Source organism: Haliotis rufescens, unplaced genomic scaffold (assembly GCF_023055435.1).
Source record: "Haliotis rufescens isolate VD_foot unplaced genomic scaffold, xgHalRufe1.0.p SCAF_7, whole genome shotgun sequence".
In the NCBI taxonomy this organism is placed as follows: domain Eukaryota; kingdom Metazoa; phylum Mollusca; class Gastropoda; order Lepetellida; family Haliotidae; genus Haliotis; species Haliotis rufescens.
The window spans coordinates 42,932,649-42,950,657 of NW_025964361.1; the positions used below are offsets into that span (position 1 = coordinate 42,932,649).

Below are 18,009 nucleotides of genomic sequence, written 5' to 3' on the forward strand. Positions count from 1 at the left end.
CATGAAACTTTCATAACTTCTTGTTGGCTTACTTGTTGTTCAGAACTTGGTGCTCGCTAGCGTTACACAAAGGATCTTTGTGTAGTGGTATGAAACACCTGGAAAGATCTGGTTTTAATGAGATCGGCTTGTTGTTATTACTCTACACGCCTCAATATTCCAGTGAGTGAGTTGGGTTTAACGCCGCTTTTAACAGTACTCCAGTTATATCGCGGCGTGTCAGCTTAATGTGGGAAGAAAGCCCGAAGTGATGCAGGTCTCAGACGTTTACCACTTCGGTGAAACCCACGAGCACGGGTATGGTGCTTACAAACCTAGAAACATAATCGGGGCGAACCGGGATTTGAACCCACAATCATAGGTTCATGGCGTGCCCAAGGGACGAAACTCTGCACAGCGAATCGCGGCGCCTTAGACGACTTGGCCACCCGTGCCCCCCAATATTCCAGCTATAAGTATGTAAATAAGCGAATCTGAACCATACAATCAGGAGCATCAATTAAGGAGCGATGACAGTCATGATACGCTATCAATCGAGCCTAACCACCCGATCCTCAAGACCAGCAAAGGTTGCAGGGGGCCAATTCTAACTCGGAGTGAGTGAGTGAGGTGGTTTTAACACCCCTTTAAACAATATTCCACTTATATAACGGCGTGTCTGTTTAATCCGGGAGGAAAGTCCGAAGTGACGCAACTCTCATACGTTGACCACTTTGGTGAAATCCACGGGCGCTGTATGGTGCTGACAAACCTAGAAACATAAGTTCGAGCCATGTAAAAGGTTGTGTTACTTGTAAATGCAGTCCATTTATATTTCATTTCGAATATGATTGATGATATGTGCGTCGCCATAATTTCTCGCAGACTCATTATGAAGACGATCTCTGTGAAGGTCAGTATGCCATTAGCTTCAGAAATGACGTAGTCTAGTGTTGAATATGTTTGCTCTTTAAAAACCAGACAGGTAATAACTTGGAAAGTCTACACCAGATTCAAATAAACTATTTTTAAAATCAAAAAGAGCGTTGTTATATTTCATTTTCTCGCATTGATATTTCATACGAAAGTGTTTTGGAGTGGTTATTCTGACCTTTTGGATTCTGAAGTGGCATTTGATATGATTTGTTTTCAAAGTTTCTTTAAATCATTAATCGTGGTTGAATGTGTCCAGAGACAGTTTATCTTGGTACAGTACTCTTACATCATTCTAGGGCTATGGAGAACTGCGTCTCTTAGGGCGTGCTAGGATCCTATGATCGTGGGTTTGAATCCAAGATCCGCCCTGATTATGACCCTTGGTATTTCAGCATCACACATCGCTCGCCGGTCTCACCAAAGTGGTAAACATCTTCCTCCACTATCAAGATGACACGCTGTGATATAACGGGAATGCTGTTCAAAGTGGTTTTAAACCCAGCCCACTCACTTACCACATCTTTTTGTCAGTTATCATGCAGCCAGTTTCAGAACCAATGCTTGTTGTATAGCTGGTGTGTGCAAACCCAATGCCCATAAACTTCCGACTGGAATCGTACATAGGTTGGTACTGGACCCAATCTCATTAAAATCAGATCTAAGTTCTCGCGGCCGCAAAACAAAGATCTGAGGGCATCCCATTACGGGTCACGTCAGAACGACCTTTCGCAAACTTTGACCGACCACTGAAATGCATTCGTGACCAACTCGTGGTATTCCGGGACAAGCCGAATAGCGACTCGTGCCCCTCTCGTGGCCATTTTTGTGACCGGGTTCCGTCTTAGCGCAAACGGGCATACCCCGTTGCGTAATGGTTCACATATATTTTCCCACATATTATATATATTTCAGAAGCAATTTAAAGCACCCCGGGGCATGCGGAATTATACAGTATGATTGAACACATTCAACTGTGTCTTGGGTATATTTTTAGATGCAAGACATGTAAAATCAAAAATTATTTCTGAGGGATTCTTTGACGAAGAACTTGAAATCATACGCGCATTCTGATTGGTTTGTCGTATTTTCGCACATAACATTCATCGATAGGGGGACGAGTCTTCTTGCATGTGACGGAAAGGGGCGAGTGGTGACGAATGTTTCATGATCTGGAAAGCGACGCTTTGATTGGTCGGATGAAAGGTCGTTATGACGCGCCCCGTAATGGGATGTCCTCAGATCTTTGGTTAGGTACTAGATTTCACATGTGCTTCAGATACATAGATTCACAACATGTCAGGCTATTTATCAACCATTCACAAATTAGGTACATAAAGCCAGGTTTGCAAAGGCTTTTTGTCTTTGCAGTGCTATCTACGAGATGTATTAGTGAGTTTGGTTTAACGCCGCTTTTAACAGTATTCCAGTTATATCGCGGGGTGTCAGCTTAATGTGGGAGGAAAGCCCGAAGTGATGCAGGTCTCAGACGTTTACCACTTCGGTGAAACCCACGAGCACGGGTATGGTGCTGACAAACCTAGAAACATAATCGGGGCGAACCGGGATTCGAACCCACAATCATAGGTTTCTGGCGTGCCTAAGGGACGCAACTCTGCACAGCGAATCGCGGCGCCTTAGACGACTGGGCCACCCGTGCCCCCACGAGATGTATTAACAATGTGTAGTATATTCTTCATTTGTTTCAGGACCGTACACATATAGGCACGAAGCATCTTGACTTTCACACCTGGCTAACGACTATTAGAAAGTTACCCGTGAAGATCCGGGTTAGAATAGGTCTTCCGCAACCCTTGCTTGCAGTAAAAAGCGACTAAGGGGATCGGGTGGTCAGGATCGCTGACTTGGTTGATGCATTTCATCGTATCCCATTTGCATAGATCGATGCTCTTGTCAATCACTGGAGTGTTTTGTCCATACTTGATTATTACAGACCGCCGTCATACAGCTGGAATAAACAACAAACAAACTATTAGAGTGAGTGAGTGAGTATGTATGTTTTACGCCGCTTTTAGCAATATTCCAGCAATATCACGGCGGGGGACACCAGAAATGGGCTTCACACATTGTACCCATGTCGGGAATCGAACCCGGGTCTTTGGCGTGACGAGCGAACGCTTTAACCACTAGGCTACCCGACCGCCCCACAAACTATTTGAATGTTGTTATAATTGGAATGAGCGGGTGAATAAGTTGGGTTTTATCATGGTGTCCTTCAGCTACATCAGGCGGCGAGAGTCACGCCCGAAGTGACGCAAGTCATGGACGTTTACACTGTGTGAACTACTCCAGCAAGAACATGGAGCTGAAAAACCAATGGTCTCATCAAGGCTACACTTTGATCAAACCCACGATCCTGGCACATCCAAGGGATGTAACTCTTGCGGTGACACAGACCTCAAGGACAACCGTGTTCCCAGACTGGGCTCTGTCTATATGTTGCCTCGCTTGTTCAAATGGATGATACACCATGTACCTTATGAACCTCACTGAAACCAAAAAGACCACTTTGGAACAACATGGCGACTTGTTAGCGTCCGACCAGTGATAAAAACGATGTTTTTCGTTATTTATTCAACATGTGTAAGTTTATATCCAATGGAAGTGGCGGACATAACGTCCGCCATGCATTAAGAATCATTGCTTTTACCACTACTTACGTATTTTATCCAAAGAAGACCAGCATCATTATTAATGTTTTTATCCTAAGCCGGATTATTCCATAAGCAAACACGAGAACGTAGGCTTAATAGCCCGGAACCAATATTCTAAGTTCCATAGTGTGTACGCTACGGCATCACGGCCTCCACTGGGCTCACGAGCTTGTTAGTTATTCCATCACCAGCTTCTCCCTGCCAGATGATAAAATCCTTGGTCCACTGGGGGGAGCAGTGTCCGTTCTGGGCGTCATTCACTAAATTATTCAATTAGAAAATTATCTTAGTCTAACCACAAATGTTAATTTTCTAGGAACAGTAACACCCAACGTTATGTTCGCGGTGTGATGACCCAGTTCGTACCTTGAACAAAGTGAGTGAGTGAGTGAGTGAGTGAGTGAGTGAGTGAGTGAGTGAGTGAGTGAGTGAGTGAGTGAGTGAGTGAGTGAGTGAGTTTTAGCAATATTCCAGCAATATCACGGCGGTGGACACGTTGTACTCGTGTGGGGAATCGAAACCGAGTCTTCGGCGTACGCTTTAACCACGAGGCTACCCCACCGCCCCTCTTGAACACAGTAATGAATTTGCTGAGGAAGCCTGAAAACCAAGAATGGGCTTAAAATCCATTCTGGAAATTGAATCCGGGTTTTCGGTATGACGGGCTAAAGCTTTACCACTAGGCTACCCGACGCACCTTCTAAATCGTGACAGTGTTTATGTATGTTTGTTAGTTGTTTGAACAATATTCAAGCCTTGTGACGGAAGACTGCTCGATCGAGTTTGGAAAAGACACGCAATCAAGCTCAACCGAACCTGACCAACAAATCCATTCCCCTCGTACGCCAAGTACTGCTTACTGGGGTCTATTGGTCAACCCGGAATGACAATGTAACAAGACATTGTCGCGTTGTCATGATTAACCGTTGTCATGATGTCGCAAGGGATGATTATGTAATACTAGAAGGGACATTGTCGCGTTGTCGCCCTTACAAAAACATTTGGTCATTTGTGGCATTGCGGCCTGTCGTGCGTCTGTGCAAAGGTATGGTTGTTACGATCATGTTGGCGCTGAGATCACTCTGTGGAACGAGGCATCTTTGCGCTACGACTGTCTTAAGCTTTTCTCAAGGTATGGTTGTTAAGATCTTGTTGGCGCGAAGATCGCTCTGTGGAACGAGGCATCTTTGCGCTACGACTGTCTTAAGCTTTTCTCAAGGTATGGTTGTTACGATCTTGTTGGCGCTGAGATCGCTCTGTGGAACGAGACAACTTTGCGCTACGACTGTCTTAAGCTTTTCTCAAGGTATGGTTGTTACGATCTTGTTGGCGCTGAGATCGCTTTGTGGAACGAGACAACTTTGCGCTACGACTGTCTTAAGCTTTTCTCAAGGTATGGTTGTTACGATCTTGTTGGCGCTGAGATCGCTCTGTGGAACGAGGCATCTTTGCGCTACGACTGTCTTAAGCTTTTCTCAAGTAATGGTTGTTACGATCTTGTTGACGCTGAGATCGCTCTGTGGAACGAGGCATCTTTGCGCTACGACTGTCTTAAGCTTTTCTCAAGGTATGGTTGTTACGATCATGTTGGCGCTGAGATCGCTCTGTGGAACGAGACAACTTTGCGCTACGACTGTCGTACGTCTTTCTCAAGGTATGGTTGTTACGACCATGTCGGCGCGAAGATCGTTCTGTGGAATGAGGCAAGTTTGGGCTACGACTTTCTTAAGCTTTTCTCAAGGTATGGTTGTTACGATCATGTTGGCGCTGAGATCGCTCTGTGGAACGAGACATCTTTGCGCCACGACTGTCTTAAGCTTTTCTCAAGGTATGGTTGTTACGATCATGTTGGCGCTGAGATCGCTCTGTGGAACGAGTCATCTTTGCGCTACGACTGTCCTAAGCTTTTCTCAAGGTATGGTTGTTACGATCATGTTGGCGCGAAGATCGCTCTGTGGAACGAGTCATCTTTGCGCTACGACTGTCCTAAGCTTTTCTCAAGGTATGGTTGTTACGACCATGTCGGCGCAAAGATCGCTCTGTGGAACAGAACGCTAGGTACCTTTGAACTACCACTGTCGTAAGTCTTTCTTAAAATATGGTAGTTGCGACATTCTCAACACTACAGTCGTTTTGTGGATCAGACCCATTCCTTGAACAGTAGGAAGGACAATGGCAAGGCTGATAAGACAGTGCGCCGACGGCTAGTGGTATATATATATCTATACTCTATACAGCTGCAACCTGAGAGCTCTATGTCTGGGAGGGTATTCCAATAACACGATCATTATTACATAGAGAAATCATCTTCACAGTCCTCCGAAAGTCCGTCTACGAATTTATCAGCTTAATATTACACATGCAGTGTATGAAAACTTCATCACACACGCTGATGCTACGAGGGAATCAGATAATACGTTCGTGAAAAAAATACACAGTGATTAGGATGAAATGGAATCAGACTATGATTAGACAAAAATGAGAAAAGCAAAAACATACAAATATGACACCAATTAATTTGATGATATATCATGATGCGAGGCAATGATCAATTGTGTTGAAATAAAACTTTGCATTGTTTGTTGTTTAACGCCGCATTCAGCAATGTTCCAGATTTTTTATGTCGGTCTGTAAATAATCGAATCTGGACCTGACAATCCAGTGATGATCCAGATCATGAGTATTTGATGTACGCAATTGGGATATGGTGACATGCATCCACGTGCGTCAGCAAGCCTGACCACCCGAATCCGTTTGTCGCCTTTTACGGCAAGCACGGGTTGCTAGAGCCCTGTTTTAACCCAAATCTTCAAGGCACATTGCAACAAGTGAACGTGAGAAAATATGTGGATACAATGAACTACTCTCTGACAAAAGGTCATAATGGCGATCCTAACGAGACCTAATTAGGCCGAAGGCTTGATTTAGATGGCAAAAAGTTGAATTAGCGTGATTTGTGTGGGACTAAAGCAGTACACAGTCACCTGTTCGTGTGAAAGTAGATTTACGTAGGCGAGACGCAGATATAGAATGGAAATAACATGGCTGAGACAAAAAATATCTACAAGAAACCCAGAGGGCAGTTATACCATTAGTCTATAGCCATACGTCCTCAGAGCGAGGGGAGAAGCACCCACCTTTATCACGGGGGCAAGGAGAGGTGCGCATACCCCCATCACAGAGCGAGGAGAGGTATACCCACATTTATCGCAGATCGAGAAGAGCTACACCAATCCCTATCACAGATGGTCACACCTACACCCTCATCTCTCACAGAGGGATCACACCTACACCCTCACCTCTCACAGAACGATCACACCTACACCCTCACCTCGCACAGAGGGATCACACCTACACCCTCACCTCTCACAGGGGGGTCACACCTACACCCACACCTCTCACGGAGTGGTCACTCCTACACCCTCACCTCTCACAGAGTGGTCACACCTACACCCTCACCTCTCACAGAGTGATCACACCTACACCCTCATCTCTCACAGAGGGATCACATCACCACCCTCACCTCTCACATAGTGGTCATACCGACACCCTCACCTCTCACAGAGGGATCACATCACCACCCTCACCTTTCACAGAGGGATCACATCACCACCCTCACCTCTCACAGAGGGATCACATCACCACCCTCACCTCTCACAGAACTATCACACCTCCACCCTCACCTCTCACAGAGTGATCACATCACCACCCTCACCTCTCACAGATTGGTCATACCGACACCCTCACCTCTCACAGAGTGATCACACCACCATCCTCACCTCTCACAGAGTGATCACACCTCCACCCTCACCTCTCACAGAGGGATCACATCACCACCCTCACCTCTCACAGAGTGGTCATACCGACACCCTCACCTCTCACAGAGTGGTCATACCGACACCCTCACCTCTCACAGAGTGATCACACCACCACCCTCACCTCTCACAGAGTGATCACACCTACACCCTCACCTCTCACAGAGTGGTCACACCACCACCCTCACCTCTCACAGAGTGATAACACCACCACCCACACCTCTCACAGAGTGGTCACTCCTACACCCTCACCTCTCACAGAGTGATAACACCACCACCCACACCTCTCACAGAGTGGTCATACCGACACCCTCACCTCTCACAGAGTGGTCATACCGACACCCTCACCTCTCACAGAGTGATCACACCTCCACCCTCACCTCTCACAGAGGGATCACATCACCACCCTCACCTCTCACAGAGTGATCACACCACCACCCTCACCTCTCACAGAGTGATCACTCCTACACCCTCACCTCTCACAGAGTGGTCACACCTACACCCTCACCTCTCACAGAGTGATCACACCACCACCCACACCTCTCACAGAGTGGTCACTCCTACACCCTCACCTCTCACAGAGTGATAACACCACCACCCACACCTCTCACAGAGTGGTCATACCGACACCCTCACCTCTCACAGAGTGGTCACACCACCACCCACACCTCTCACAGAGTGGTCATACCGACACCCTCACCTCTCACAGAGTGATCACACCACCACCCACACCTCTCACAGAGTGATCACACCACCACCCACACCTCTCACAGAGTGATCACACCACCACCCACACCTCTCACAGAGTGGTGACACCAACACCCACACCTCTCACAGAGTGATCACACCACCACCCACACCTCTCACAGAGTGATCACACCACCACCCACACCTCTCACAGAGTGGTCACACCTACACCCACACCTCTCACAGAGTGATCACACCACCACCCACACCTCTCACAGAGTGATCACACCACCACCCACACCTCTCACAGAGTGATCACACCACCACCCACACCTCTCACAGAGTGATCACACCACCACCCACACCTCTCACAGAGTGATCACACCACCACCCACACCTCTCACAGAGTGATCACACCACCACCCACACCTCTCACAGAGTGATCACACCACCACCCTCACCTCTCACAGAGTGATCACACCACCACCCACACCTCTCACAGAGTGATCACACCACAACCCACACCTCTCACAGAGTGGTGACACCTACACCCTCACCTCTCACAGAGTGGTCATACCGACACCCTCACCTCTCACAGAGTGGTGACACCTACACCCTCACCTCTCACAGAGTGGTCATACCGACACCCTCACCTCTCACAGAGTGGTGACACCTACACCCTCACCTCTCACAGAGTGGTGACACCAACACCTTCACCTCTCACGGAGTGGTCACACCTACACCCACACCTCTCAGAGAACTATTTCACCGACACCCTCACCTCTCACAGAGGGATCACATCACCACCCTCACCTCACACAGAACGATTTCACCGACACCCTCACCTCTCACAGAACGATCACAAACGCACCCTCACCTCTCACAGAACGATCACACCTCCACCCTCACCTCTCACAGAGGGATCACATCACAACCCTCACCTCTCACAGAGTGGTCATACCGACACCCTCACCTCTCACAGAGTGATCACACCACCACCCTCACCTCTCACAGAGGGATCACATCACCACCCTCACCTCTCACAGGGTGGTCACACCACCACCCTCACCTCTCACAGAGTGATCACACCACCACCCTCACCTCTCACAGAGTGGTCATACCGACACCCTCACCTCTCACAGAGTGGTCACACCTACACCCTCACCTCTCACAGACTGATCACACCACCACCCTCACCTCTCACAGAGTGGTCATACCGACACCCTCACCTCTCACAGAGTGATCACACCACCACCTTCACATCTGTATCATTTTGGATTGCCTTCTACATTAAGCTGACTTGCCCTGATATAACTAGAATACTGTTCAAAGCGGTGTTAAACACAACTCACTCACTCACTCAGAACACGGTCATATCTATGCTTATCCATATCACAGGAGTGAGTGAGTGAGTGAGTGAATGGGATGGATTTGGTTGAGTGAGTGGAATTTCGGTGAGTGAGTGAGTGGCTCGGATTGTGGGTGTTTGTGTAAGTGATTTGAAATGAGTGAGTGAGTGAGTGAGTGAGTGAGTGAGTGAGTGAGTGAGTGAGTGAGCTCCACGTCTTCAACCACAAAGGCTACCAAGAATACATAGTTATATCTCTACCACTACATACCATCAGAAACCGGACACAGGCATACACAGTTAAGAAAGATCTTCTGTACAAATGTCACAAACAAAGATAATGGCCGCTTGTCTTGCTTCAGACGCTAATAGCTTAATATACATTGTTACATTGCGCGATACTAAAAACGCACACGAAAATTAATCCTCAGATGATTTCAGTGGAATCAGCTTACTATGTGGGTCGTTCTTCGGCAACGACTTTATGAAGACTCCCAAGTGAATAGCAGGGACATACGAGGGACTTGGGGCTGACATTACTTGGTCATTAACGTAAGTCGTTATTAATGTTAGGGGATTGGGGGCAGACGAAATGTCAGGGACTACATGCGGAGTCGTGTCCTCAACTCATCTGTACTTCGCAGAGCGTCTGCTTTGTTCGGTTATGTGATGGTTTTAAAAACTCATTATCCGCTTTTACTGGAGTCCGTGTTTTGTAAATGTACTCATGGCCGAACCGTGATGCAATGAAGGGCTTTATCAAGTCTTTTACAGGCGCTTCGTAAAGTTTGGGAGACATGGGCCCATTGACAATCAGGCATTTATGATTCGGTATTTGTTTGTTTGGTTGGCGGTCTGTAAATAATCAAGTCTGGACCAAACATGCCAGTGATTGATATCATGAGCATCGGTCTACGCAATTGGGATACGATGACATGCATCAACCAGGTCAGCGAGCCTGACCACCCGATCCCGTTAGTCGCTTCTCACGACCAGCATAGTTGCCTGAGCATGGGTTGCTGAAGACCTATCCTAACCCGGGTCTTCACGGGTATAAGATTCAGTAAGTGAGTTTGATGTTAACGCCGCATTGAACAGTTCCTGGGTTTCTCACTGTGTGTTAGCTTGATGTGGGAGGGAAAACCCGGCGTGAAGCCCACAAGCGCGGCTATGGTTCTGATAGACCTAGAAACGTAAGCAGGGAGACCAGATTCAGTAGTGAAATTCGTGAGAATGGTTTAACGCCCCTTTTAGCAATTTTATATCGTAAGACACCTACATTGGACCTCACACCTTGTGTCTCTTTGATGAATCGAATCCGGGTCATCGACGTGACGAGTGAGTGAGTGTGTGTGTATGGTTTTACGCCGCTTTTAGCAATATTCCAGCAATACCACGGCGGGGGACACCAGAAATGGGCTTCACACATTGTACCCATGTCGGGAATCGAATCCGGGTCATCGACGTGACGACCAACAAGGCTACGACATATCGACCCTTTAGCTGAAGAGCTCATGAGTAAAACCGTTAAGGAATGTTCAGCTTCATCTCATATATACTTTGTTTGTTCGTTTGTTTGCTGACTAACGCCGCAATCAGCAATATACTAGCTATGTGAGGGAGGTCTGTAAATAATCGAGTCTGGAACAGACAATGCAGTGATTGACATCATGCGCATCGATTTACGCATTTTGCATACGATGACCTGTATCAACCAAGTCAGCAAATCTGACCACCCGATCCCGTCAATCGCCGCCTATCAGTTGCATTGTTTGCAGAAGACTAATTCTAACCCAGATCTTCACAGGTGCTCATTAATGGTGTAACGCGGGATGGTAGATCACAATTGTGTGATGTCTATATCTACAAAGTAGCAAGAGCGGATACAGTTGTTTGGGAAATTGCGTTCAAAAAAGCAATTTGGGTTTGGTAGTCGCGTTATTTTCGTTGAAAACATCACCACTCGCAATGCGTTTACATTAAGTGTGTACCCGATTACCTGTGAACCTCTCAAGTGTATAAATGTTTACTCTGTTCCAAATTAGGTCAGTGTGTATTCCCACACACGAGCGCGGTTACTAGGACATCTACAGTGCTGATCAGGAACAAATGACACCCGTGGGATGAAATTACCTAAACTAATTTAATAGTGGTGTCATTAAAGGTGAGATGAGGTGAAATGGGGTGTAATGTCGGTAGCGTTCAAGACTATTGTACTTATATAGTGGCGTGCATGCACGTGTGTGTGTGTGTGTGTGTGTGTGTGTGTGTGTGTGTGTGTGTGTGTGTGCGTGCGTGCGTGCGTGCGTGTGTACTAATCGGGTACTATTGACAGTTTTATAGTGCCATGCCGCAGTTTAAAATTAATACCAAGGCTCAGTATACTGACTCCGAGCCGACCAGTAGGACTTGTTTTAGTCCCTCAATGCCTAGCGCCAGGCAGGGTAGCATCAAGTACCATATTTAAACGTTTTCTCGTTATGACGCGGCCTATGCTGGTCTTAAGAGGCGACTGATCCGGTGGTCAGGCTCAGTGAATCTGTTGATGGCGTGTCATCGTCACCAGATCGTTGGTCGTTGCACACAATATCAACCACTCGATTGTCTGGTCCAGATTCGATTATCTACAGGCCGCCGACATATAGCTAAATATAACTGTATGCGGCGCAATACACACACACACACACGCACGCACGCACACACCATTGTGATTCACAGCCTGTCAGCTCGTCGAAGAAAAGCGACGCAAGTCGTAAATGTTTACCACTTTGATGAAATCTATGCGCACGGGCATGGTACTGTCAAACCAATCGGAGCGAATCTGGAACTGGCAACGCAACTCTTGGTCAGGCGATACAGGGGTGGATGAAATTTTATCAAAGAAATTGTGAAATTATTTCCAGTGATTTAAAAACAAGAATCATAGGTATCACGTTATCACTAACAAAAAACATTGGGTCGCTGTATGGTTGAAATATTGCATGTTGTAGTTGTCGTAGTAGTAGGGATGTGGTGTGGTGTGGTGTGGTGTGGTGTGGTGGGGTGGGATTGAAACCCAAAATGTTCATACTCGTGCCCTATGATCCAGTTGGAGGATAACACGAGTTACCCCCCTTTACACTGACGAGGGAAGTGTTATAAAATCCCATGGACTGTCATGATTTGATCACACATTATTAATCTCCTCTTCAGGAGATATCGCTCAGCTAAGATCAAGCCATATCGCTTAGTACGTACTGTTTAATCATATACAAAAGTAATGATAGTAAAATGTGGTATTTGTTTTCGGTGTGATATGATTTTTTCCATTAAAGAGGGAATAAAATGTTCATTACTTCCTTCCCTCGGGGCTTCCATTGTCACTAGGAATATGTAACACAATGTGAGCAGTTTAGTTTAAACATTATATCAGATATATAAAGCCTGTCAGCTCAATGTGTCAGGAATTTCCAGAGAGACGCAATTAGTAGATAATTACAACTGATGTGAGTCATTAGAATGAGTAAGGAGCTGTCAGATCAAGGTTACAATCAGGGCATATCAGTCCTGTGGCATCAGTGGGTCATCCGTGTCCCTATCTGATGGGGACATGGGGTGAAATGAGGTTTAATGTGGTGGTCAAGATTATTGCACTTATTTTGAGATGTGTGTGCTTGCATTTGTGTGTCTGCTTGTATTAGCACTAGCCCACTGAGATACCATGCCGCAGTTTAACATGAATACCCCACTCAGACACAGTATACTGTCTCTGAGCCAACAAGTCCTTGTTTTATCCCCTTGATGCCGGATGCCGGACGCCAGACAGGGCAACAACACATACTATCTTTTGGTATGACACACCCGTGGATTGAACCCCGGAACTTCCACTCTCCAGGCAGACAACCTTCTACCAGACCATTGCCTAGGTTTGTTCAGAGTGAGTGTCTGAGTGAGCGAGTTTGGTTTAACGCTGCTTTTAACAGTATTCCAGTTATATCACCACGTGTCAGCTTAATGTGGGAGGAAAGCCTCAAGTGATTCTGGTCTCAAACGTTTACAACTTCGGTGAAACCCATGAGCACGGGCATGGTGCTGACAAACCTAGAAACATAATCAGGGCGAAAAAAGGATTCGAACCCAAAATCATAGGTTTCTGGCGTGCCCAAGGGACAAAACTCTGCACAGCAAATCACAGCGCCTGAGACAACTGGGCCATCCATGCCCCCCTTGTTCAGAGTGAGTGTGGTGATGACAATTAGTGAGGATTTGTTATCTAAGCCCATGGTCAGTGGATCCTTGCAGAAGTAAGGGGCACAACTCTGCACACTTGTGTGATTCTCCACAGACCACTACATGCAACAACCAATACGTCTAATGTTTATATGAACAGACATGACAAGATGAATATTATGTCATAATGTTTAATCGACAGAATGCTGCCTGCTGGCTAGAGATCATATTATTACATCTTCATACTCATATTATCATGCACAACACCAGACAAAGATGATGCTTGTGACAGTGCTAACATTTACAACCAATCAGATTTGTGCATCACTAACATTTGACCAATCAGGTCATAGCAGGACTGACATCTGACCAATCAAGTGAGGCAGATCTAAACATTCAATAAGCTTTCCACCAATCAGGTCAGTCTAAATTCTTAACCAATGGTCATTGCAGAATCCGGACCAATTACTTGTTAGTTTAACGTCAGATGTGTGGTTTACACAACAGACCAAATGGTTTAGACAAATCAGAACTGACAATCAGCAATAATTTGAAAATCGAAAATCATAATTCTCATCAATACAGCAAATGTCTGTTAAAACACACAATGGGAGTAGAGTGAGTAAGTATGGTTTTATGCCGCTTTTAGCAATATTCCAGCAATATCATGGCAGGGGATACCAGAAATGGGCTTCACACATTTTCACCATGTAGGGAATCAAACCCTGGTCTTCGACGTGACAAGAGAACGCTTTAACCACTAGGCTGCCCCTCCACCCCAGTGGAATGATGAGGATCCTGCACTCACATCAGAGAAGGGTATTCTAGTTCTCACATAATACTCAGGTGAGAAATCCTGATTTTTCTGAACACTGAGAGACCATGTTGATATAATCAACTTCAATGTTTTATACAAAAAGGAAATAACACCGTACTCCTAAAATTTGTGGTTCATCCTCTTTAACCATGGACTAATGTGTAAGCTATATTCCATGGATCTGCCATATCACTTTATAACTCATTTCATTAACAGACATATGTTATATTGATTGAACTATAGCCATAAAACATTTGTTACTAACCACTCATTTCAGTACTTTCCATCAAAGAGAATGTGTCGTCATAAAATGCCACTTTTATTTACTTAGAAATTGTTGAAGAATGTACAAATATTGACAAACAAATTTTGATTATCAGTTCATGTAAAACAGAATATAAATAGCACATGATTCCAATGTCACAAAAATCTGTGCCATACAATATTTTGAAATAGGATTTGTAACAGGAAAATTATCACTATGAATAATTTGTCTTGGACAATTTTGGGGAAAATTTAGGATATATAGCTTGTTTGCTGGCTAAGGAAAAACCCTGGTAGGCCAATACGATTAATTTTCTTATTTACAAACAAGTAATCTCCTAACTTTGCTAAAGTCTGACAAAATGAATTAAAATGTTGTAATTTAAAATATTGGTAATTTTTACAAAACATCTTTTTGCTTTTTATTTTTTGTTAAAACTTGTGGTGTGTCCTTACATATTTATTCTTGCCTCCTACATCTTAAATGTGTGCATATTGACCAAAGAAAACTGTTAAACAAGCAAATTCATTGTGCGGTTCTCATTCTATTAAACAAATAGAATCACAACTAAATCTTCACTCTAATGCTCTCTCATACTCTGTTACTGCCTCGTCTTGAAGAGGAAAATAACAGGACCCTCTAACACAAAATTGTCTTAGCACTTACATATTTGTAAACAATGGTTTAATGAACAAACGAACAACCTGACTGTAACCTTCATGTCGCACACAAATACATACATCAAATCAAACGTGACTACAACTTGTACGCTGTATTAATACACCATGGATGAAAACTGCAATTTAATTGCAAATGAACTACAGCAAATCATGATCACTTAAATTTATCAAGTAGTTGCCATGAACAGCAATATGAAATTTGGTGGCAGTGTAATCAACGTATTTACAACTAACACTGAAAACCAATTAATTTTGCATACAATTTTAAATTCAAATCAATTTTGAAACTATTTGTCAACAGATTAATTTGCATATGAACAAGTTATGAAAACTTATTACAAGTTTGAGATTGTATTAACAATCGCATAAATGACCTATTCTATACACACCCATAAAACACAGGAAATTGATATGTCAACGAAAAAGTGGAAACGTAGTGACCTCTACAATATTATGATATGAATATAAAGAGTCTGAATTTACCGACACATTACAACAGTAGAGCTCAATACAAATTTATTTTCTCAAATCTATTGCTGAATAGATTCACTATGCACTTCACTGACCTTACTGTCCTACATCACATGTGGAGTTAACTCCCTTAGATCATGTCATTTTAAAAACTACACTGACTAGTGATTTTTGTCACATTCAGCAGACAATGTTTGAATTTATGAAAAAAATCATGACAAATAATTTGTATGAATTTACCATGATTAATTCCTCTGTAACATATTGACAAAAGCAGGTGTGTGACAATATTCAACAGAACTGTGACACTTAGCTAGTAAACACATCCAATATGAGGTAGAAATGGGGAGAAAGTACTTGAAAGAGGTTGTTAAATGCAAGAAGGTAAAATATGCCAATTGAATAGAAATGCTTCATCCCCTAATTTCAATGCATCAGCACAATCCAACCGTGAGTTTACCCAAATCATATCTTTCAGAACTTTCAAGGTTCATTGACAATTAATACATGGTAGCATACGGAAAAGTTGAATTTCATTAAGGCAAAGGCAAATACATCAGAATCATAAGAAAGTTTGAAATATGCTCAAATCAATTTTCAAATTGTACATCAATTTTCTTGACAAGGTATTATGAAAAAGAACATGGTAACATTTAGAGTTTTGAACAGCCATGCGCCCAAAACATGGGCAATTTGAAAACAAGACTGCACTTTAAGAGACACCAAAACATGTTAACATGGTCAAGATTTCATAAATACAAAGTTTACACCACAGTAATATTCTACAGATTAACTTTTATATCTTCTTCTACATAGCTTATTTTAATCTGAACCACAGTAAGCTGCTATCACTACATCAAATATTGCACAAATCACGTACATACAGTACAATAGTCAAATAGATATTATACAATTAGTAGTTGTAATTTAAATATTCAAATAGATGGAATGACATAAAATCTGTATTTCAACACTCTAGAGACATACTGACATATTCCATTCGAATTTCATTGAAGACAAACTCACAATCCTATGACCATCGTTGGATATTTTCAAATACTTTGCACACTGGATATATCAAACAAACACCTTTATTTCTAAGACCCCCAATATTTAGGAGCCATTCCTAAATCATTTCAAATTTGACATTCAGCTGATGTCTAAGAGTTACCTCCCTTTCCTTGCCTTGACATGATCAGATAGTTTTCAGGCAAAAGTGGTCTTAATAAGTGGTTTTCATAATCACGACATTGACACAAGACTGAGAAATATCAACAGTTGAAAGACTTATATTTCAGGATTTCATTCATTCACTGAAGCACCTCTCAATGAACACAGTTATCTCCCCTTGCTCACGCTTTCGATTCCACCTCATCCTTCACTGCTTCATTCTTCTCTTTCTCTTCAATCACAGCGAAAACTTCGGGTTCAATTTCTGATTCTGGTGGCAACACGACTGACACTGAGATTTCATGTCCATTTGTAACTATTCCGGAAGATTCAAAATCGCCAAAAATGTCTGAATCTGTCATAGATTGTGTCATAGATTGTGTCATTGACTGAGTCATAGAATGAGACATAGACTGTGAGACAGAATAGGAACTTGAGTCAGCTGGTGAACTTGTCGCCGGGGAGACAGTATACGAAAGTTCCCCAGGGGCAGATTGAGTCATAACTTTCGGGGGCGAATTTTCAAAACTACTCGGAGAAAGACGCTTAGCTTGTGGGCTAGCTGATGGGGAAGACTTCTCCTTCTCTAACAAAAATGTTGCTGAGCGGCGTTTCAATTTGCGCTCAAAGGAATCATCTCCCATGGATGATGCAGATTTGTGTGACCGACGGCATGGCGAGTCGTTCTCGCTGGTAATCGGTGACAAGCCTTTCCTCATTGGATCAGGTGAGCTGCACTCGCTGCGAGGCGGTGACCTACTCAGCTGGCGGCGATACAAGCTCTCGGTGGAGCCGAAGTCTTGCTGGTCCACCTTCCACATAAGCTGTTCATAGTCCATGGACAGCCGCTTGTTGGCCTTGCTCTCCTTGTCATACTTCCGCATCAGGTTCTGGCATTTCTCATGGAGTTGTCTGCCAAACAAATACGTTGTTATAGTCACAAGGAGAGTAGTTTCAGAG

At 44.1% G+C, this 18,009-nt stretch overlaps 1 protein-coding gene across 5 annotated transcripts in view; it reads right to left on the bottom strand.

Moving 5' to 3' along the window:
- Nucleotides 1-13,823: 13,823 nt before the first annotated feature.
- The window catches only part of LOC124132670 (microtubule-associated tumor suppressor 1 homolog), a 167,017-nt gene continuing 162,831 nt past the window's right edge, over nucleotides 13,824-18,009 (bottom strand). For all 5 annotated transcript variants that reach the window (XM_046496713.2, XM_048388239.1, XM_048388240.1 and 2 more), the window contains one exon: nucleotides 13,824-17,961. In XM_046496713.2, coding sequence (XP_046352669.2) covers nucleotides 17,232-17,961 — 730 coding nt within the window. In that variant the 3' untranslated portion in view covers nucleotides 13,824-17,231. The remainder of the gene's footprint in view (nucleotides 17,962-18,009) is intronic.